We start from the raw sequence: 17335 nt of genomic DNA on the forward strand, positions 1-17335 counted from the left end.
TTGTTAGTTGAGTAAAACTGAAATACAATGTTGACTTCTAATTTTGAGATCTTTTGTTTTGCACATACATGCACTATTTCTCATAGTAATAAAACACAGCATAGTTTATATGCAGTTTGACTCAAGGTACATGTAAAACAATGGTACTCCCAGAAGCTTCTGTGAATCAAATTGGGAAATGGTAAGATTTATCCTTTTAAGAATAGCGACAAATTTAAATGAAATTATATGTTTTATGTATGCAAAATTCTCAGAAACATAATAGAAAGAAGAGGTATTTATATAGTTACAAAAATAAATTCAGCACTTTTCGAAATATTTCACGTCACAACATTTATTCATATTTAGCTTTTACAGCAAGAGAAGTCATTTCTGAAGTAGTTAGCTATGACTCTGGAATATAAAAATAATTCATTGTTTAGTGAATATTGAAGTTTTGTTAGACGTCACATAGATTAAATTTGGAAAATAATCATAAACAAATCGTATTTGTTATGAATGGTACCAAGAAAAAATAAAAATCAGATTATGTCTTGCATAGGCATAGGCATTAGAAAGTGAAATTTATGGTAGATTTTGGCAATCGAATAAATATTTATAAAGAAATTGTTTCACCAGACTCAGCTGGCATCTTCAGTTCTTCAACAAATTTAGCTATAAAATATATTCATTTTTAGTTTGACCTCACGCCAAGCTGTCTTACAGATAAAATGTAGCACATTATTTTCGTGATACAACATTATTACATAGAAACGTGCAAAAACGTTATTACGTTCTAGACAGGTCTTTAAATGTATAAAATTTTGTAAATTTACCAATGTATTGTACAAATTTGTGAGCGCATGAAACTCCTACTTTGGAGGCCGAAAATCGTAATAAACGTTACCGAAAAGAAGGCGAGATCGCAAACTTTAACATGAGAACTTATCATAAATCTTCGTTTGTAATAAGTTTCTGTCAAATTTAGGCGGGGAACTAGACTAGTTGAGGATGTTCTTATGGCAGAATGTTCATTAACCGACGTTTTCAAGTGAGTTCCCATTTTCCTGAATGCACAACGCAGTGCGCATTCTAAACGGTTTACGGACAAGATGTAAATTGGCGATGTCACAGAACAATCAAGCTCCCTCCGTCCGATGAATGTTGCAGAGTAAAACACTTTGTTTGACACATCCTGTGTATACGACGATCTTCTTACTTTTATCGACTTTTAAAATTAGAGCGTAGCTCTTTTAAGTAATACATAGGTATTTAGAATATGAATGTTTGGTGATATATTCATATGAACCATTTGAAATGTACTGTATTTTCAATTTGTATGACTGTACAGTATTTGTATTGCTAAATAAGATAAGAAATTATAGAGATTTCTGATGTAGAAGATTTGTCAAACGCAGTAAAAATGTCCTCCTTTTGGGATCTTGTATATTTCTCAAAAATATATAGGTATTCGATCTCTTTCTATTGTAAAATCCTTGGTGTGTGATTGAATTGAGTGTTGAGTTTAGCATCTTAGTTAAATTGTTTCTGATGTAGTCTGGTTACATGCAGAAAAAAGTTAAGACGTTTTAGTAAATTGAAATGTAAAAATCATGAGGAAGAAATTTTGCTGTTGTCGTAGTGTAGCCACAGTTATACTGTGGTGTAGCGAAGTGTGCTGCAAACTTTCTCGGCCGCAGAATTATGAACATCTTTGCATTGTTTACTATCACTCTATCAATCAGATGACTTAGAAAGGACGGCGACGAATGGTTATAGGACGTCATCGAGGAAAATACGTGCCAGGGGAATTTTTTATTTTTGGACATATTCAGAAATGAGCCTTTATAACTTTTTTCGAAATATATTTGGCTTGCCAAAGAAACCTGACGAGGAGGATGCATTCAGGAGGTAAGATCTAGTTTTTCTGTATGCCACAAACATGACAGCTGATTTCATCATCCATATTCTATTTGTAATAATGTCTTGTAGTTTTGGGTACATTTATTAAATAGAGGATAAAACTAATGAAACGTTACAGAAACGATTCATCGTGGACTTTAAATAATTTGCACAGTATGTTGTTTGGTACGTGTGCAATGTCAGTCGAACTTCATATAAGTTCGCTGCCAATCTTTTTGTAGTGTTGACATAATACTGAGACTTTTCTCGATAGTACCTATGATAATAATTGATATCACAGAAGAAAACTCTTTTGTTGAATTACACCTTTAGATTCATACAAGTCTCTGTAATTGATTTGTAACAAAGTATTCTTCATTGTTGGCACTGCAGTTGTGCGATGCGCTTACGCAGTTTCGGTTATTTTCTACTTCATTCTTTTCTACTGTGGTACTTTTTCTGTTTCCTTTTGTACACTTAGCACTTTAAGTGCCACAAACAATTAACAATAGTTTTAATGGCTATCATTATTTAGCTTAAATAAAACCAAAAGGATAAATATTTACAACCCATAATTGTTGAGTCAGGTCCTTAGCAGAATTTGATGACAGTTATTACTATCTTCATTTTTTCTGGTGCTACACTTTTTTTATGGCGAGTTTGTAAATATGTTTGAAAATTAATTATTATTAATACGAAAATAGTAGAAAGAAGACGGTTCAATTTAACAGTGAAGACATAGAATCAGTTGAATTTTTTATTGAGGGCAGTTGAAAATAACGATTGAGAAAAGAAATTAAACACAAGAGTGAAATGGCTGCATCAACTGAAGTTCTCGACTCGGTTTCACTAACTCATAACCAACCACATACCTGTCAACCTACTCTACATCTCAGGCTATAGGCCTACTACAGATCATTATGTCAACACAAAATATCACCTGAAGTGCTCCTGTTACGCCTCTCCTTACCATGAAGATTAGAGCTCTGTCTAGTCAAGATTTTATTCTTCTTCCAATACTCCATTTTCTGGTTGTGAGCAAGCTTTATCTCCTTCATCCATTTCGCCCCTGTGCTTTTCTTAGTTGGTAAGGGACATTTTGAAAACTGGCTGTCAGATCTTGCGTGTTCTCCAGTGGGATCTTCAATTGTTTCAAATATAATTTTAACAATACCAGGGGTCATTCCATGTCAATTCAACCAATTTGAGAAAATGTTCCAGCTGATAGTCTCAGATTTGGCTGAAATTTAGCCCACCTATGCTACCAAGTGTGGAACACTCATGTATAAAATTTTAATTTCCCCTGCCAATTAGGTCCAGGATTATGGCTTGTGAAAGAAGGTGGCGTGACCCGGAAATTGCAACCAACATCTGACAATCTTATCTTCAGACCCAACTTCAGGTCTTAATAACTTTGGAACTATTCTGCACAGTCCAGTGAAATTTTTACAACCCAGTAACATCCACTTAGCGAACACACTCTATGAATCAAAACACCAACATATTTCTGAGGGAAAATAAAAATTCCAAAATGTGATTTAAAAAATGTAATAAGTTAAAAGGTACATATTGTAGGTGCCCTGTATGCCGAATATAATTCACTCAAAAAGGGTATAAATTTTTTTGTGGTAAGCTTAATGTGACCTAAACACACACGAAACTCATCTTGCCCATATCAGTCACACAAACTGAGTTACATGCACACAAAAATACAAAATTTTGAAAAATTACCTGAAAGACGGACTTTCGAAGTGTGGTAGCACAAAAGGGACAAGTGACATCGAAGCCAAATTTCAAACACTGCATAAGTACACCATAATATAGTATGTGGCAAAATTTCAGCTTGTTATTGCAAGGCATTTGTGTACAATAAATGTTGACAGAGATTTATTTGGTTACGTTTTTTTTAACACGATTCAGCAAGTAATAGTGATGATGCAGACAGCTTGTTTCAGATAAAGCTGCAGCAATTGTTGGGAACCATTAGGCCACAGAAAGTTAAACAGTGGTAGTTTTCAGGGACAGAATGAGTCATTGTTAGGCAGGAACAACAAAGGAAACAAGCAACAATTACAGATTACTCGTGTTTTTAAGATTCTAGTTCAGACAGGTCAGTACTGTTGTGGAAAGTCATTATGGAGGCAGAAGAGGGTACTAGTGGTGCTTTTGTTCAAACAAGTTACAGTATTGGTAGAGCACAAGCATCTGAATGTCATAAAACAACATATGGAACAAAATGAGGCATTCGCTTTGTACTGTATGATCTGGATGAATCGGACCAAGATTTGTTGCTAAGGAGATCCGGGATAGACCTTGTGGGCACAAGAAGTACAGTTTCAGGAAACTTTAGTGTTTGTTATCATCATATGAAAGTGTTTCTGGATAAGTATTCTTTCCTACAAAGAAGTTTTTTTGATGCATTTCGGATTCATAAGAAGACAGTGAAGTGTAGCCTCAGAGAAATTGATACAAAATCAGTATTGAAAGTGAATCAGTGCATGGGACTTAACATGAAACCAGGACAAAAGTTATGTTCCAGGTGTGTTACACTGCTAAAAAATGAAGAATATTAGGATAATTTACATGACAGTGACAAAGAGTTTCAGCCACCTACAACCACAGCGGATGAGCAATTAAATACTTCAGTGACTGCTCTTTGTTTGTCTCCCATGAAGACACAAAGTTGGGAAAGGAGACAGGTCCAGCTGTGGTAGAAGAAAATTACAAGAAGCTCAAATGGAATTAAAACATAAAATAGCTGACACACTAATGGTGGAAGAGGAACTACCTGCTCCAAAGGAACAGAAATCATGCCAGAAATGCTCTGATTTGGACTCAATTGTGCATGATTTGAAAGAAAAATGTGCCATATCAACACGCCAGAAAAAAGCAGCTATTCTTACCCTTGCACCTTCCGGCTGGTCTATTGACCACACTGCAAAGGAATTCAGTGTTTCTACATGAACCATGGACCTTGCCGATGGTGGGGAGGCTTGCGTGCCTCAGCGATACAGATGGCCGTACCGTAGGTGCAACCACAATGGAGGGGTATCTGTTGAGAGGCCAGACAAACATGTGGTTCCTGAAGAGGGGCAGCAGCCTTTTCAGTAGTTGCAGGGGCAACAGTCTGGATGATTGACTGATCTGGCCTTGTAACATTAACCAAAACGGCCTTGCTGTGCTGGTACTGCGAACTGCTGAAAGCAAGGGGAAACTACAGCCGTAATTTTTCCCGAGGGCATGCAGCTTTACTGTATGGTTAAATGATGATGGCGTCCTCTTGGGTAAAATATTCCGGAGGTAAAATAGTCCCCCATTCGGATCTCCGGGCGGGGACTACTCAAGAGGACGTCGTTATCAGGAGAAAGAAAACTGTCGTTCTACGGATCGGAGGGTGGAATGTCAGATCCCTTAATCAGGCAGGTAGATTAGAAAATTTAAAAAAGGAAATGGATAGGTTAAAGTTAGATATAGTGGGAATTAGTGAAGTTCGGTGGCAGGAGGAACAAGAATTTTGGTCAGGTGAGTACAGGGTTATAAATACAAAATCAAATAGGGGTAATGCAGGAGTAGGTTTAATAATGAATAAAAAAATAGGAGTGCGAGTTAGCTACTACAAACAGCATAGTGAACGCATTATTGTGGCCAATATAGACACAAAGCCCATGTCTACTACAGTAGTACAAGTTTATATGCCAACTAGCTCTGCAGATGATGAAGAAATTGATGAAATGTATGACGAGATAAAAGAAATTATTCAGGTAGTGAAGGGAGACGAAAATTTAATAGTCATGGGTGACTGGAATTCGTCAGTAGGAAAAGGGAGAGAAGGAAACGTAGTAGGTGAATATGGATTGGGGGGAAGAAATGAAAGAGGAAGCCGCCTTGTAGAATTTTGCACAGAGCATAACTTAATCATAGCTAACACGTGGTTCAAGAATCATGAAAGAAGGTTGTATACCTGGAAGAATCCTGGCGATACTAAAAGGTATCAGATAGATTACATAATGGTAAGACAGAGATTTAGGAACCAGGTTTTAAATTGTAAGGCATTTCCTGGGGCAGATGTGGATTCTGACCACAATCTATTGGTTATGAACTGCAGATTGAAAATGAAGAAACTGCAAAAAGGTGGGAATTTAAGGAGATGGGACCTGGATAAACTGAAAGAACCAGAGGTTGTAGAGAGTTTCAGGGAGAGCATAAGGGAACAATTGACAGGAATGGGGGAAAGAAATTCAGTAGAAGAAGAATGGGTAGCTCTGAGGGATGAAGTAGTGAAGGCAGCAGACGATCAAGTAGGTAAAAAGGCGAGGGCTAATAGAAATCCTTGGGTAACAGAAGAAATATTGAATTTAATTGATGAAAGGAGAAAATATAAAAATGCAGTAAATGAAGCAGGCAAAAAGGAATACAAACGTCTCAAAAATGAGATCGACAGGAAGTGCAAAAGGGCTAAGCAGGGATGGCTAGAGGACAAATGTAAGGATGTAGAGGCCTGTCTCACTAGGGGTAAGATAGATACTGCCTACAGGAAAATAAAAGAGACCTTTGGAGAGAAGAGAACCACTTGTATGAATATCAAGAGCTCATATGGCAACCCAGTTCTAAGCAAAGAAGGGAAAGCAGAAAGGTGGAAGGAGTATATAGAGGGTCTATACAGGGGCGATGTTCTTGAGGGCAATATTATGGAAATGGAAGAGGATGTAGATGAAGACGAAAAGGGAGATAAGATACTGCTTGAAGAGTTTGACAGAGCACTGAAAGACCTTAGTCGAAACAAGGCCCCCGGAGTAGACAACATTCCATTAGAACTACTGATGGCCTTGGGAGAGCCAGTCATGACAAAACTCTACCATCTGGTGAGCAAGATGTATGAGACAGGCAAAATACCCTCAGACTTCAAGAAGAATATAATAATTCCAATCCCAAAGAAAGCAAGTGTTGACAGATGTGAAAATTACCAAACTATCAGTTTAATAAGTCACAGCTGCAAAATACTAACGCGAATTCTTTACAGACGAATGGAAAAACTGGTAGAAGCGGATCTCGAGGAAGATCAGTTTGGATTCCGTAGAAATGTTGGAACATGTGAGGCAATACTAACCTTACGACTTATCTTAGAAGAAAGATTAAGAAAAGGCAAACCTACGTTTCTAGCATTTGTAGACTTAGAGAAAGCTTTTGACAATGTTAACTGGAATACTCTCTTTCAAATTCTGAAGGTGGCAGGGGTAAAATACAGGGAGCGAAAGGCTATTTACAATTTGTACAGAAACCAGATGGCAGTTATAAGAGTCGAGGGGCATGAAAGGGAAGCAGTGGTTGGGAAAGGAGTGAGACAGGGTTGTAGCCTCTCCCCGATGTTATTCAATCTGTATATTGAGCAAGCAGTAAAGGAAACAAAAGAAAAATTTGGAGTAGGTATTAAAATTCATGGAGAAGAAGTAAAAACTTTGAGGCTCGCCGACGACATTGTAATTCTGTCAGAGACAGCAAAGGACTTGGAAGAGCAGTTGAACGGAATGGACAGTGTCTTGAAAGGAGGGTATAAGATGAACATCAACAAAAGCAAAACGAGGATAATGGAATGTAGTCGAATTAAGTCGGGTGATGTTGCGGGAATTAGATTAGGAAATGAGACACTTAAAGTAGTAAAGGAGTTTTGCTATTGAGGGAGTAAAGTAACTGATGATGGTCAAAGTAGAGAGGATATAATATGTAGACTGGCAATGGCAAGGAAATCGTTTCTGAAGAAGAGAAATTTGTTATCATCGAGTATAGATTTAAGTGTCAGGAAGTCGTTTCTGAAAGTACTTGTATGGAGTGTAGCCATGTATGGAAGTGAAACATGGACGATAACTAGTTTGGACAAGAAGAGAATAGAAGCTTTCGAAATGTGGTGCTACAGAAGAATGCTGAAGATAAGGTGGGTAGATCATGTAACTAATGAGGAGGTATTGAATAGAATTGGGGAGAAGAGAAGTTTGTGGCACAACTTGGCTAGAAGAAGGGATCGGTTGGTAGGACATGTTTTGAGGCATCAAGGGATCACAAATTTAGCATTGGAGGGCAGCGTGGAGGGTAAAAATCGTAGAGGGAGACCAAGAGATGAATACTCTAAGCAGATTCAGAACGATGTAGGTTGCAGTAGGTACTGGGAGATGAAGAAGCTTGCACAGGATAGAGTAGCATGGAGAGTTGCATCAAACCAGTCTCATGACTGAAGACCACAACAACAACAACAACAACAACATATATGGTAAAGCAAGCTAGGAAAATAAAAGCAACCCAAGGAGTGCTAGTGTCGCAGTTTTATGAAAATAATGACTACAGCTGAATAACGCCCGGAAAAAAACACTATGTAACGGTGGAAATGGGAAATGTACATGTAAGGTGCAAAATAGACTGTTGCTATGCAACATATCAGAACTACGAGTATATTTAGAATTCAGAGAAAAGTATCCCATACCAAAGTAGGTTTATCATCTTTTTTCAATCTTCGGCCAAAATGGGTTGTGCCTGTAAGTGCAAGGGGCACACACAGTGTTTGTGTATGTGAGACCCATCAAAATGCTAAGCTGATGTTTGCTCCTATAAAGGATTCTGGTCTGGATTACAAAGCTGCAGTGAAGCTGATAGTGTGTGACATCAGTTCCTACCAGTGCATGATACACAGGTGTGAAAAGTGTCCTGGTAAGGCAAATCGTGCAGAACACATGAATAACAAACTGTATGGTGAACTCCTTATGGATGACAATAAACTTGTTTCTTGTAAACAATGGACACACTTGTTCGCACAAGTCTTGAAACGAAGCAAAGTACAGTGGAAGATTTTGTTGAAAGGTGTTGTCAGAAAACGGACAAACTGACCCCACACAGCCTCACAGCAACAGCAAAATCGGCTTATCTGCAGTTTTGTAAGGATAATTTGAAACGATGAAATTATAGTAACACTAGACCTTTCTGAAAATTATGCATTTATAGTTCAAGATGCCATCCAAGGTTATCATTGGGACAACAGTCAAGCAACTCTCCAGCCATTTGTGATTTACTATAGAGGTGAATCAGGTGATGTGTGTGTCATAAACCTGTGCGTTTTTAGTAACTGTTTAATTCATGATGCCATTGCATTTCAAGCCCACATTCGCACTGTCATGGCATATGTGAAAAACCAGCTACCTCACATACATTTTGCAAAATACTTCAGTGATGGGGCAGCTAGTCAGTACAAAAACCGTAAAAATCTCAAATTTATGCATGCATTACCATGATTTTCACATTCACACAGAATGGAATTTTTTCGCAACAAGTCATGGTAAAAATGTATGTGATGGTATTGGTGCTACCATTAAGTGCATGGCATCACGAGCTAGGCTGCAGCACCCTACAGGAGGTCACATTGTAACACCTCTTCAATTATTTACCTTGGTACAGAAAAATATCTCTGTCATACAATCATTCTATGTTTCAAAACATGAGGTGAAATCAGTCGAAGAGTTGCTAAAAAGCAGACTAGAACATGTTAAAACTGTTGCAGGCACAAGGAGCCATCATCACTTCTCTTCAGCAGACTCTGACAATGTGCAGATGAGCAGACTGTCCGGTTATAACTATAGGTTCATGCACAACACGTGTCTTCACAGTGTGTCTGACTCAGGATTCAGAAGCAAAAGCAGCAAAAAACAACCAGGTTGCTATGTTATTGCTCTTTATGATGACAAATGGGACTTAGGATTTGTTGCAGAGTGCTGTGAAGCAGAAGGTGATGTATTTGTGAACTACAGGCACCAGCAGGACCAGCAAGATCATTTCATTGGCCATGTTTGGCAGACAGGTGTTGGATTCCTTTTGAACATATTCTTATGACAGTGCCAATTCCAACCACAGTTTCAGGAAACAGTACAATTTGCCACTCAATGTACAGTGTACAGTAGCTAAAGTGTGGGAGAACTTCTGTTCGAAGCACAATCGACTGGTTTTTAGCAGTTAAGGTGCAGTAAACATTAATGATAGGTTGTGTTAATCTGTCTGTATGTTGTTGCTTAGTGATTAAACAGTTGTGGGAGAGGATAAGAAGAGGCAGAACAGTTTACGATATGTTTTTACAAATTTGTGTTGTGGAACTATGGCCACATCACCAAATACATCCGTCAACTTCCATTGTACACAAATGTCTTACAATAACATGCTGAAATTTTGAGATATATATCATTATGGTCTACTTAAGCAGTTTGTGAAATTTGTCTTGGATACCACTTGTCCCTTTTGTGCTACCACACTTTGAAAATCCATGTTTTTCAGGTAATTTTTCAAATTTTTGTGTTTTTGTGTGCATGTAACTCAGTTTTTGTGACTGATATGGGCATGGTGAGTTCTGTGTGTGTTTAGGCTACATGAAGCTAACTGCAAAAAAATTTATACCCTTTTTGAATGAATTATATTTGGCATAGAGGGCACCTACAATATGTACCTTTTAACATATTAAATTTTTTAATAACATTTTGGAAATTTTTATTTTCCCTCAGAAATATGTTGTTGGTGTTTTCATTCATGGAGTGTGTTCTCTAAATTGATGTTACTGGGTTGTAAAAATTTCACTGGACTGTGTGGAACAGTTCCAAAGTTATTAAGACCTGAAGTTGGGTCTGAAGATAGATTACCAGATGTGGGTTGCATTTTCGGGGTCATGCCACCGGGTCGACCGAAGCGTCCGATCCCACCTGTCGGCTTTGACCCATGACGTAAGGCTGTTGTGGTGTGTGACGTCATGACGGTGCGGAATTTAGTTTGTGAGAGTGGCATGTTTGTAGGTGTCGTTTTGATGCGATCGGTGGTGCTCTCTGGTGGTGTGTTAGGTGATGTTTTTGGTTTAGTTTGCGAGTGTGGCGTCATGTGTGAATTTTGATAAATTGCTTTTTTTATGTCTTTGGTAGGTATGGATATGACTGACAGGGTCAACAGTTTTCGGTTGTCGACTATGATGGGGGACAGTGCATTGTCTCTAATAAAATGTCTTCAACTATTTGGATTTTTGGATGAAGTCGTGAAGTGTTCAGTGTGTCGTGAAGAAATGAGGCTTACTTAAAGTTCCGGCGTCTCGGACCAGGAGATGTGGAGATGTCGTAAGGATAACAGGTCAAGGGGAGTGTTTGATCCTAATGTGTGGCTGTGAATGTTGGTATCGGGAGATGTTTTTGAGCTATATGGGTCAAGGGAAGTGTTAGGTCCTAATTTATGGGATCGGGAGCTGCTGTTGAGCTATATAGGTCAAGGGAAGTGTCCGATTCCAGATGATATTGTGTTTAGTGGTATTTGGGAGTTTTGTGATGTCAGTTTTTTTCGTTGTTTTGTATGGGGGTGGATGTCTAAATTTGTTTATATTTAGTTTGCCCCCACCCAAAAACGCCCTATTTCCCGCGCTTGTCCCGTTAGTGTTATTAGGCTTTTTGTGGAACATGTGTGTGTTTGTTTTTCGATGTATTTTCGTCCTCATGATGTGTACGTAATGACTTTATATGCGCCATATTTGAATTGTGGTTTATGGGCATTTCCGCCATATTTGTGACGTCATGGGTCAAAGCAGATGGGCGGGATCGGACGCTTCCGTATTTCCCATGCCATCTTCTTTCACAAGTCATAATTCTAGAACTAATTGGCAGGGGAAACTAATACTTTGTACATGAGTGTTCCACACAAGGTAGAATTAGTGTACTGAATTTCAGTCAAATCTGAGACTATGAGCTGGGGCCCCTGGTTGAACTGACATAGAGAGGCATTCCCTCTGTGACTGTGCAGATCCTGTGCCCAAGTGCAGGAGTGTATTGATTACTCTTTCATATGGTCTTCCTGTTAAGATTGCATGTAGGAGTCTCATATAGTGTTGTTATTTTGATATTGTACTTCTCCAGAATTTAAAGTGACTTCATGAACTTAACAGCCTTTAGTAGAAAGTTGATATTTATTGTAGCTACATATGTGATGCTTTCTCATGCTCTATAGTTGTTGTATTCCTCTAGTTAGCATTGGTGGAATACGTGAAAGTACCTTCCTCGCCCACCTGTCCCCCCTGCCCCCTATTGGTAGTACACATTACTGAAAGTGTGTTGACATTACTAAGAGCTGTGCTAAAAGATGTTTTCGTGTTCTGGGCCCTGCTTTCACATCAGCATGTCTTTAAAAGTATGTTGTTAATATAAATCAACAATAAATAACAATTATCTTCTTCTTATAAGTTGGGCCTAAAGTATCCCCCCTCCCTGTGGTAACATGTGTTATGGAAAATGCATTGGTATTGCTAGGGTTAAGAGTTAAGAAATTGGCGAGTGAATTCAAATGTGGCTGTACTTCTCTTGATGACGATCCACAAAGAAGACTCCCCAAAAGTACATCATCAGATGAAAACATCAAGGAACTGCACAATACTGTATTGGATGACTGATAAGCACAAGTGTACGATACAGATGGCATCCTATGTATTTAAGAAGGAAAACAAGCTAATCAATTTCGATAAAGATTTGTGTAAGGCGAGTGTCGCAACCAAAATATTTAGTGTTACTGTGGAACAGAAGGGAGATCTGCCACATCTTGCAAAAAGCAAACTAACAAATACACCAATGTATGAAAGCCAGTGGTCTTCCACCAAAAAGTGTGAAGGTGGTCTTTTCTTTCAGAAATGTTATTGGTTTCTGGGATGCAAAAGGGGTTCTTCTTGTTGCTTAGATTTCAAAGGTTAAAAACAACTAGTGAATACTATGCAAGTTTCTGGGACAAAAAGTTAACTGTTTATGAGAAAGATACCAGTATTGTGGTATAAAAAAGTAGACAAAACAGAAAGGATATTCAGAAAAAGATTTATATAAAGAAGTATAGTCTTCCATCAGGACAGTGAAAGATGCTTTGGCAGTAGATAAATTGAAAGGTGTGTAGTGTGACTTATGGAAATGTCCATCCTATGTCAACAGATTTCACAACTTCAGTGTACACTTGCTCCCACATCTAAAGGAGCTTGTGAATGGAAAAGGGTTTATTCTAGTGAGAGTCTATGAAAGCCAAGAGTGCTTTTACTGACCTTTCAGAATTGTGTTTAAGGAATGAAATCATTTTGCAGAAAAAATTTGGGACAAAGCGGGTTCACTTAAAAAATGTATTTTTGGTACTTGTAACAATCTTTTCTCTCAGGCTAAGAACGTTAGACCTTGCTCTTATAAACTGGCGATAAGCACAGTAATCGGGATGTATAAATGCTAACAACATTATATGTGACTAATAATGAAAACATTGGTTCCTTATCACACTTATTAGTGAATCTTAATTTGCGGTAGTGTTGCTCTCAGTACAGATACAGAATTACTTCAGCACTATTTTGATAATCAGACTTGCAGAATAACAATCTTGTTCCCTCCTCAGCTTTTAAAGATGATGGGACATCTTTAGTGATGAAACATTTTTCGTCCTTTGCCTTAATCAGTCTTTCAGTGGGATGTTGTTGTTGTTGTTGTTGTTGTTGTGGTCTTCAGTCCTGAGACTGGTTTGATGCAGCTCTCCAAGCTACTCTATCCTGTGCAAGCCTCTTCATCTCCCAGTACCCTGTGCAGCCTACATCCTTCTGAATCTGCTTAGTGTATTCATCTCTTGGTCTCCCTCTACGATTTTTACCCTCCACGCTGCCCTCCAGTACTAAATTAGTGATCCCTTGATGCCTCAGAACATGTCCTACCAACCGATCCCTTCTTCTAGTCAAGTTGTGCCACAAACTCCTTTTCTCCCCAATTCTATTCAATACCTCCTCATTAGTTATGTGATCTACCCATCTAATCTTCAGCATTCTTCTGTAGCACCACATTTCGAAAGCTTCTATTCTCTTCTTGTCTAAACTATTTATCGTCCATGTTTCACTTCCATACATGGCTACACTCCATACAAGTACTTTCAGAAACGACTTCCTGACACTTAAATCTATACTCTATGTTAACAAATTTCTCTTCTTCAGAAACCCTTTCCTTGCCATTGCCAGTCTACATTTTATATCCTCTCTACTTCGACCATCATCAGTTACTTTACTCCCTAAATAGCAAAACTCCTTTACTACTTTAAGTGTCTCATTTCCTAATCTAATTCCCGCAACATCACCCGACTTAATTCGACTACATTCCATTATCCTCGTTTTGCTTTTGTTGATGTTCGTCTTATACCCTCCTTTGTTGATGTTCATCTTATACCCTCCTTTCAAGACACTGTCCATTCTGTTCAACTGCTCTTCCAAGTCCTTTGCTGTCTCTGACAGAATTACAATGTCATCGGCGAACCTCAAAGCTTTTATTTCTTCTCCATGGATTTTAATACCTACTCCGAATTTTTCTTTTGTTTCCGTCACTGCTTGCTCAGTATACAGATTGAATAACATCGGGGATAGGCTACAACCCTGTCTCACTCTGTTCCCAACCAGTGCTTCCCTTTCATGTCCCTCGACTCTTATAACTGCCATCTGGTTTCTGTACAAATTGTAAATAGCCTTTCACTCCCTGCATTTTGCCCCTGCCACCTTCAGAATTTGAAAGAGATTTCCAGTCAACATTGTCAAAAGCTTTCTCTAATTCTACAACTGCTAGAAATGTAGGTTAGCCTTTCCTTAATCTTTCTTCTAAGATAAGTCGTAGGGTCAGTATTGCCTCACGTGTTCCAACATTTCTACGGAATCCAAACTGATGTTCCCCGAGGTTGGCTCAGTGGGATAGTTGAATTAATTTCAAAGATGCAAAAGAGACTCTCAGATGCTAACTGTAATGTGTCAAGAATGAATTTGGATGGCGCACAAGTAACTAAAAACTACCCAGAATTTGTAAGAGAAAAATGGATTTGGTTGCTCAGTAGTAAGTTTTAGTGTTACCTTAACAGAGTGTAATAGATTTATGAATGTCTTTCATAGACTTACATTTCTCATTTTGTTTTTTAGGGGGAATTACAACTATCCTCCAGAGGATTATGAAAGGAACGCATGGAGTAATGATCATTATGAGGATGATGACATTGAAGAGATGGGGTATGTGCGTTTTTTGGACTTTTTGCATTATTGTTAGTCATATTTGGAAAGCTATTATGATTTTCCTCTTTTTGTGTTGACTGCATCATCATAATAGTTACCACTGATGTTTGGTGACTAATTTAAATGAGTATTACTTGTTGCAGACCATTAGAAGAACAGCCATTTGGTTTTAAAATTTTTTCCAGTCCTCTTGAAATTCATCGTTTTTTTGAAAAACAAATGAATGAAATGATGAAAACTTTCCAAATGTTTGACTCAGATCCTATGATTGGTAAGTAAACAAATATTGGAGAAATTGGTATATACGTACTGACCTTAATGGTATAACGATTGTAGCTATTCATTGTTTTTGTAATTTGTTCATTGCTTTCAAATGGCATTCAGTCTGTGAAATAAGATGTATTACTTTAAGAAAGAAACTGCATGTGATGCATGAAATATCTCTTGCGCATCAGTAAAAAACATGTTCCATTATGACAGATTGATGGGTTGAGTACAGCTTACTACTGTTTGATGCAAGAAACTGTTCACATTAACTATATTATTCATCCACACAAATCCAGTAACAGCACTATTTTGTAGCAAAGTGATAGGATGAACCTTTTCTCACCTCACACAGTTAATGAACATTTCTGCATCAGTGAAGATGAACTCCATGTAATTTTTTGTTACCTATAATTTCCAATAACATTCTGCACTGTTTTTCTAGGTTGTAAGAACCCAGTTATTATTGGGGTATGTTGTGCGTTATGTGCTTGGAATGGTAGCTGTGCTCCCTAAGTACAAAATTTAACAATCACAAGATTGAGGCTGGTTCCTTTATTGATCTTTGTGTTTTTCCCCTCTACATGAAATGCATTTTGTGTAAATGACGATGCCCAACAAAGAATAGTGATGTTTGAACCAACTTTTGGTTGATTGCCTCAGTTTTTATTCATGAGGAGATTGACTATCACAAGAAACATATTTGCTCAAATAATTGTTCTGTATTTTTAGATTATTACATTATAGTCATATTTTTGAGAAAATTTTGGAAGCACGAATTCGAGCAAAATTAGGAGGGATGAGAGAAGAGCAACATGACTTCAGAACAGGAAGGTCCACGGTGGATCTAATTTTTGCTGTAAGACATCTGCAGGAACAGCACTATGAATATGGAATAGATCTACTAATGACCTTCCTGGTTGCTGAAAAAGCATGTGATAGTGTACATATAAACAAAGTGTGAAATTCCCTGGAGAACAGAGGAATAGCAAAACAGATTATTTGGCGGATAAGGGAAATGTACCATGGAAGTGTGAGGTGTGTGAAAGTGGGAGGAGAGACCAGCTTGGACTGAACAGAAGAATGGCTTGAGGCAGGGAAGTGCACTTTCACCATTACTCTTCATTGATGGATGATATAATGAGTGCAGTAGCACAAGTAATTGGTGAAGGAAAGATGAAAGCTTTGATGTTTGCAGCTGATCTGGTGACCCTGGGGAATAAGGGGGAGGAAGTACAAGAGCAGTTGGACTATGGGAACATACAGTAGAAGAATATGGGATGAAATTCAGTGTGAGAAAGAGCGAGATGATTATCACAACAAGAACAAAGGGAGAGGAACAACTGGAATAACAATTTGTGGGGAACGATTGAGGAGACTGGAGAGTTTCAAGAACCTAGGAAGCTTGATACAGAAAGATGGAAAAAATGACAAAAATTAATGAGCGGGGGAGAAATGCTGAAGCATTTCGGAATGTCAGAAGCCTGATAAGGAGCAAGGATATACCCCAAATCAGTAAAAAGGTTATATACCGGTCATACTATGTCCCAATCCTGACGTATGCATCAGAAACCTGGATTATGAAAGGAAGAGAGAAAAGCAAAGTACAAGCTAGTGAGATGAAATTCTTGAGAAACAGTATTGGAGTGACAAAGATAGACAGGTTAAGAAATGATAGGATTAGAGAGTTAATGGAGGTGGAACCATTACAGGAGGAGATAGAGAAATCAAGACTGAGATGGTATGGACACATTAAGAGAATGGAGGAGAAGAGGATACCCCGGAGGATACACAAGATGAAACTGGAAGGAAAGAGACCAAGAGGAAGACCTAGAGACAGATGGCTGAAAGGAGTAGAGGAATGCATCTAGAAGAAAGGAGAAGACTGGACCAAGGTGAAGACGGAGAGATGGTGGCAAGACAGAAGATGATGGAGAGGCCTATGTTCCAAACAGACCTGGCCAGAGGTTGGGATCTGTCCAAGATGGTGATGGTGATGGTGGTGATGATGATGATGATGATGATGATGACATTATAGTCAGTTAATCTAAAGTGTTGACTATGTCACACACATACCATCTGTGTGTGGAATGCTAAGTAGTCACTTTACTCTAGATCCCAACACTCCATGTTCCCCTGATATCG

General features: G+C 38.3%; 1 protein-coding gene across 1 annotated transcript in view; it reads left to right on the forward strand.

Annotated features, from left to right (window-relative positions):
- The first annotated feature begins 1494 nt into the window (after window positions 1-1494).
- Window positions 1495-17335, forward strand: part of LOC124777760 (HCLS1-associated protein X-1) — a 74454-nt gene continuing 58613 nt past the window's right edge. Inside the window, exons 1-3 of the mRNA XM_047253262.1 lie at window positions 1495-1890; window positions 14837-14923; window positions 15070-15197. Of these exons, the coding sequence (XP_047109218.1) occupies window positions 1817-1890; window positions 14837-14923; window positions 15070-15197 (289 nt within the window). The 5' untranslated portion in view covers window positions 1495-1816. The remainder of the gene's footprint in view (window positions 1891-14836; window positions 14924-15069; window positions 15198-17335) is intronic.

The sequence above is a fragment of the Schistocerca piceifrons genome, chromosome 2 (assembly GCF_021461385.2).
Source record: "Schistocerca piceifrons isolate TAMUIC-IGC-003096 chromosome 2, iqSchPice1.1, whole genome shotgun sequence".
Classification (NCBI taxonomy): domain Eukaryota; kingdom Metazoa; phylum Arthropoda; class Insecta; order Orthoptera; family Acrididae; genus Schistocerca; species Schistocerca piceifrons.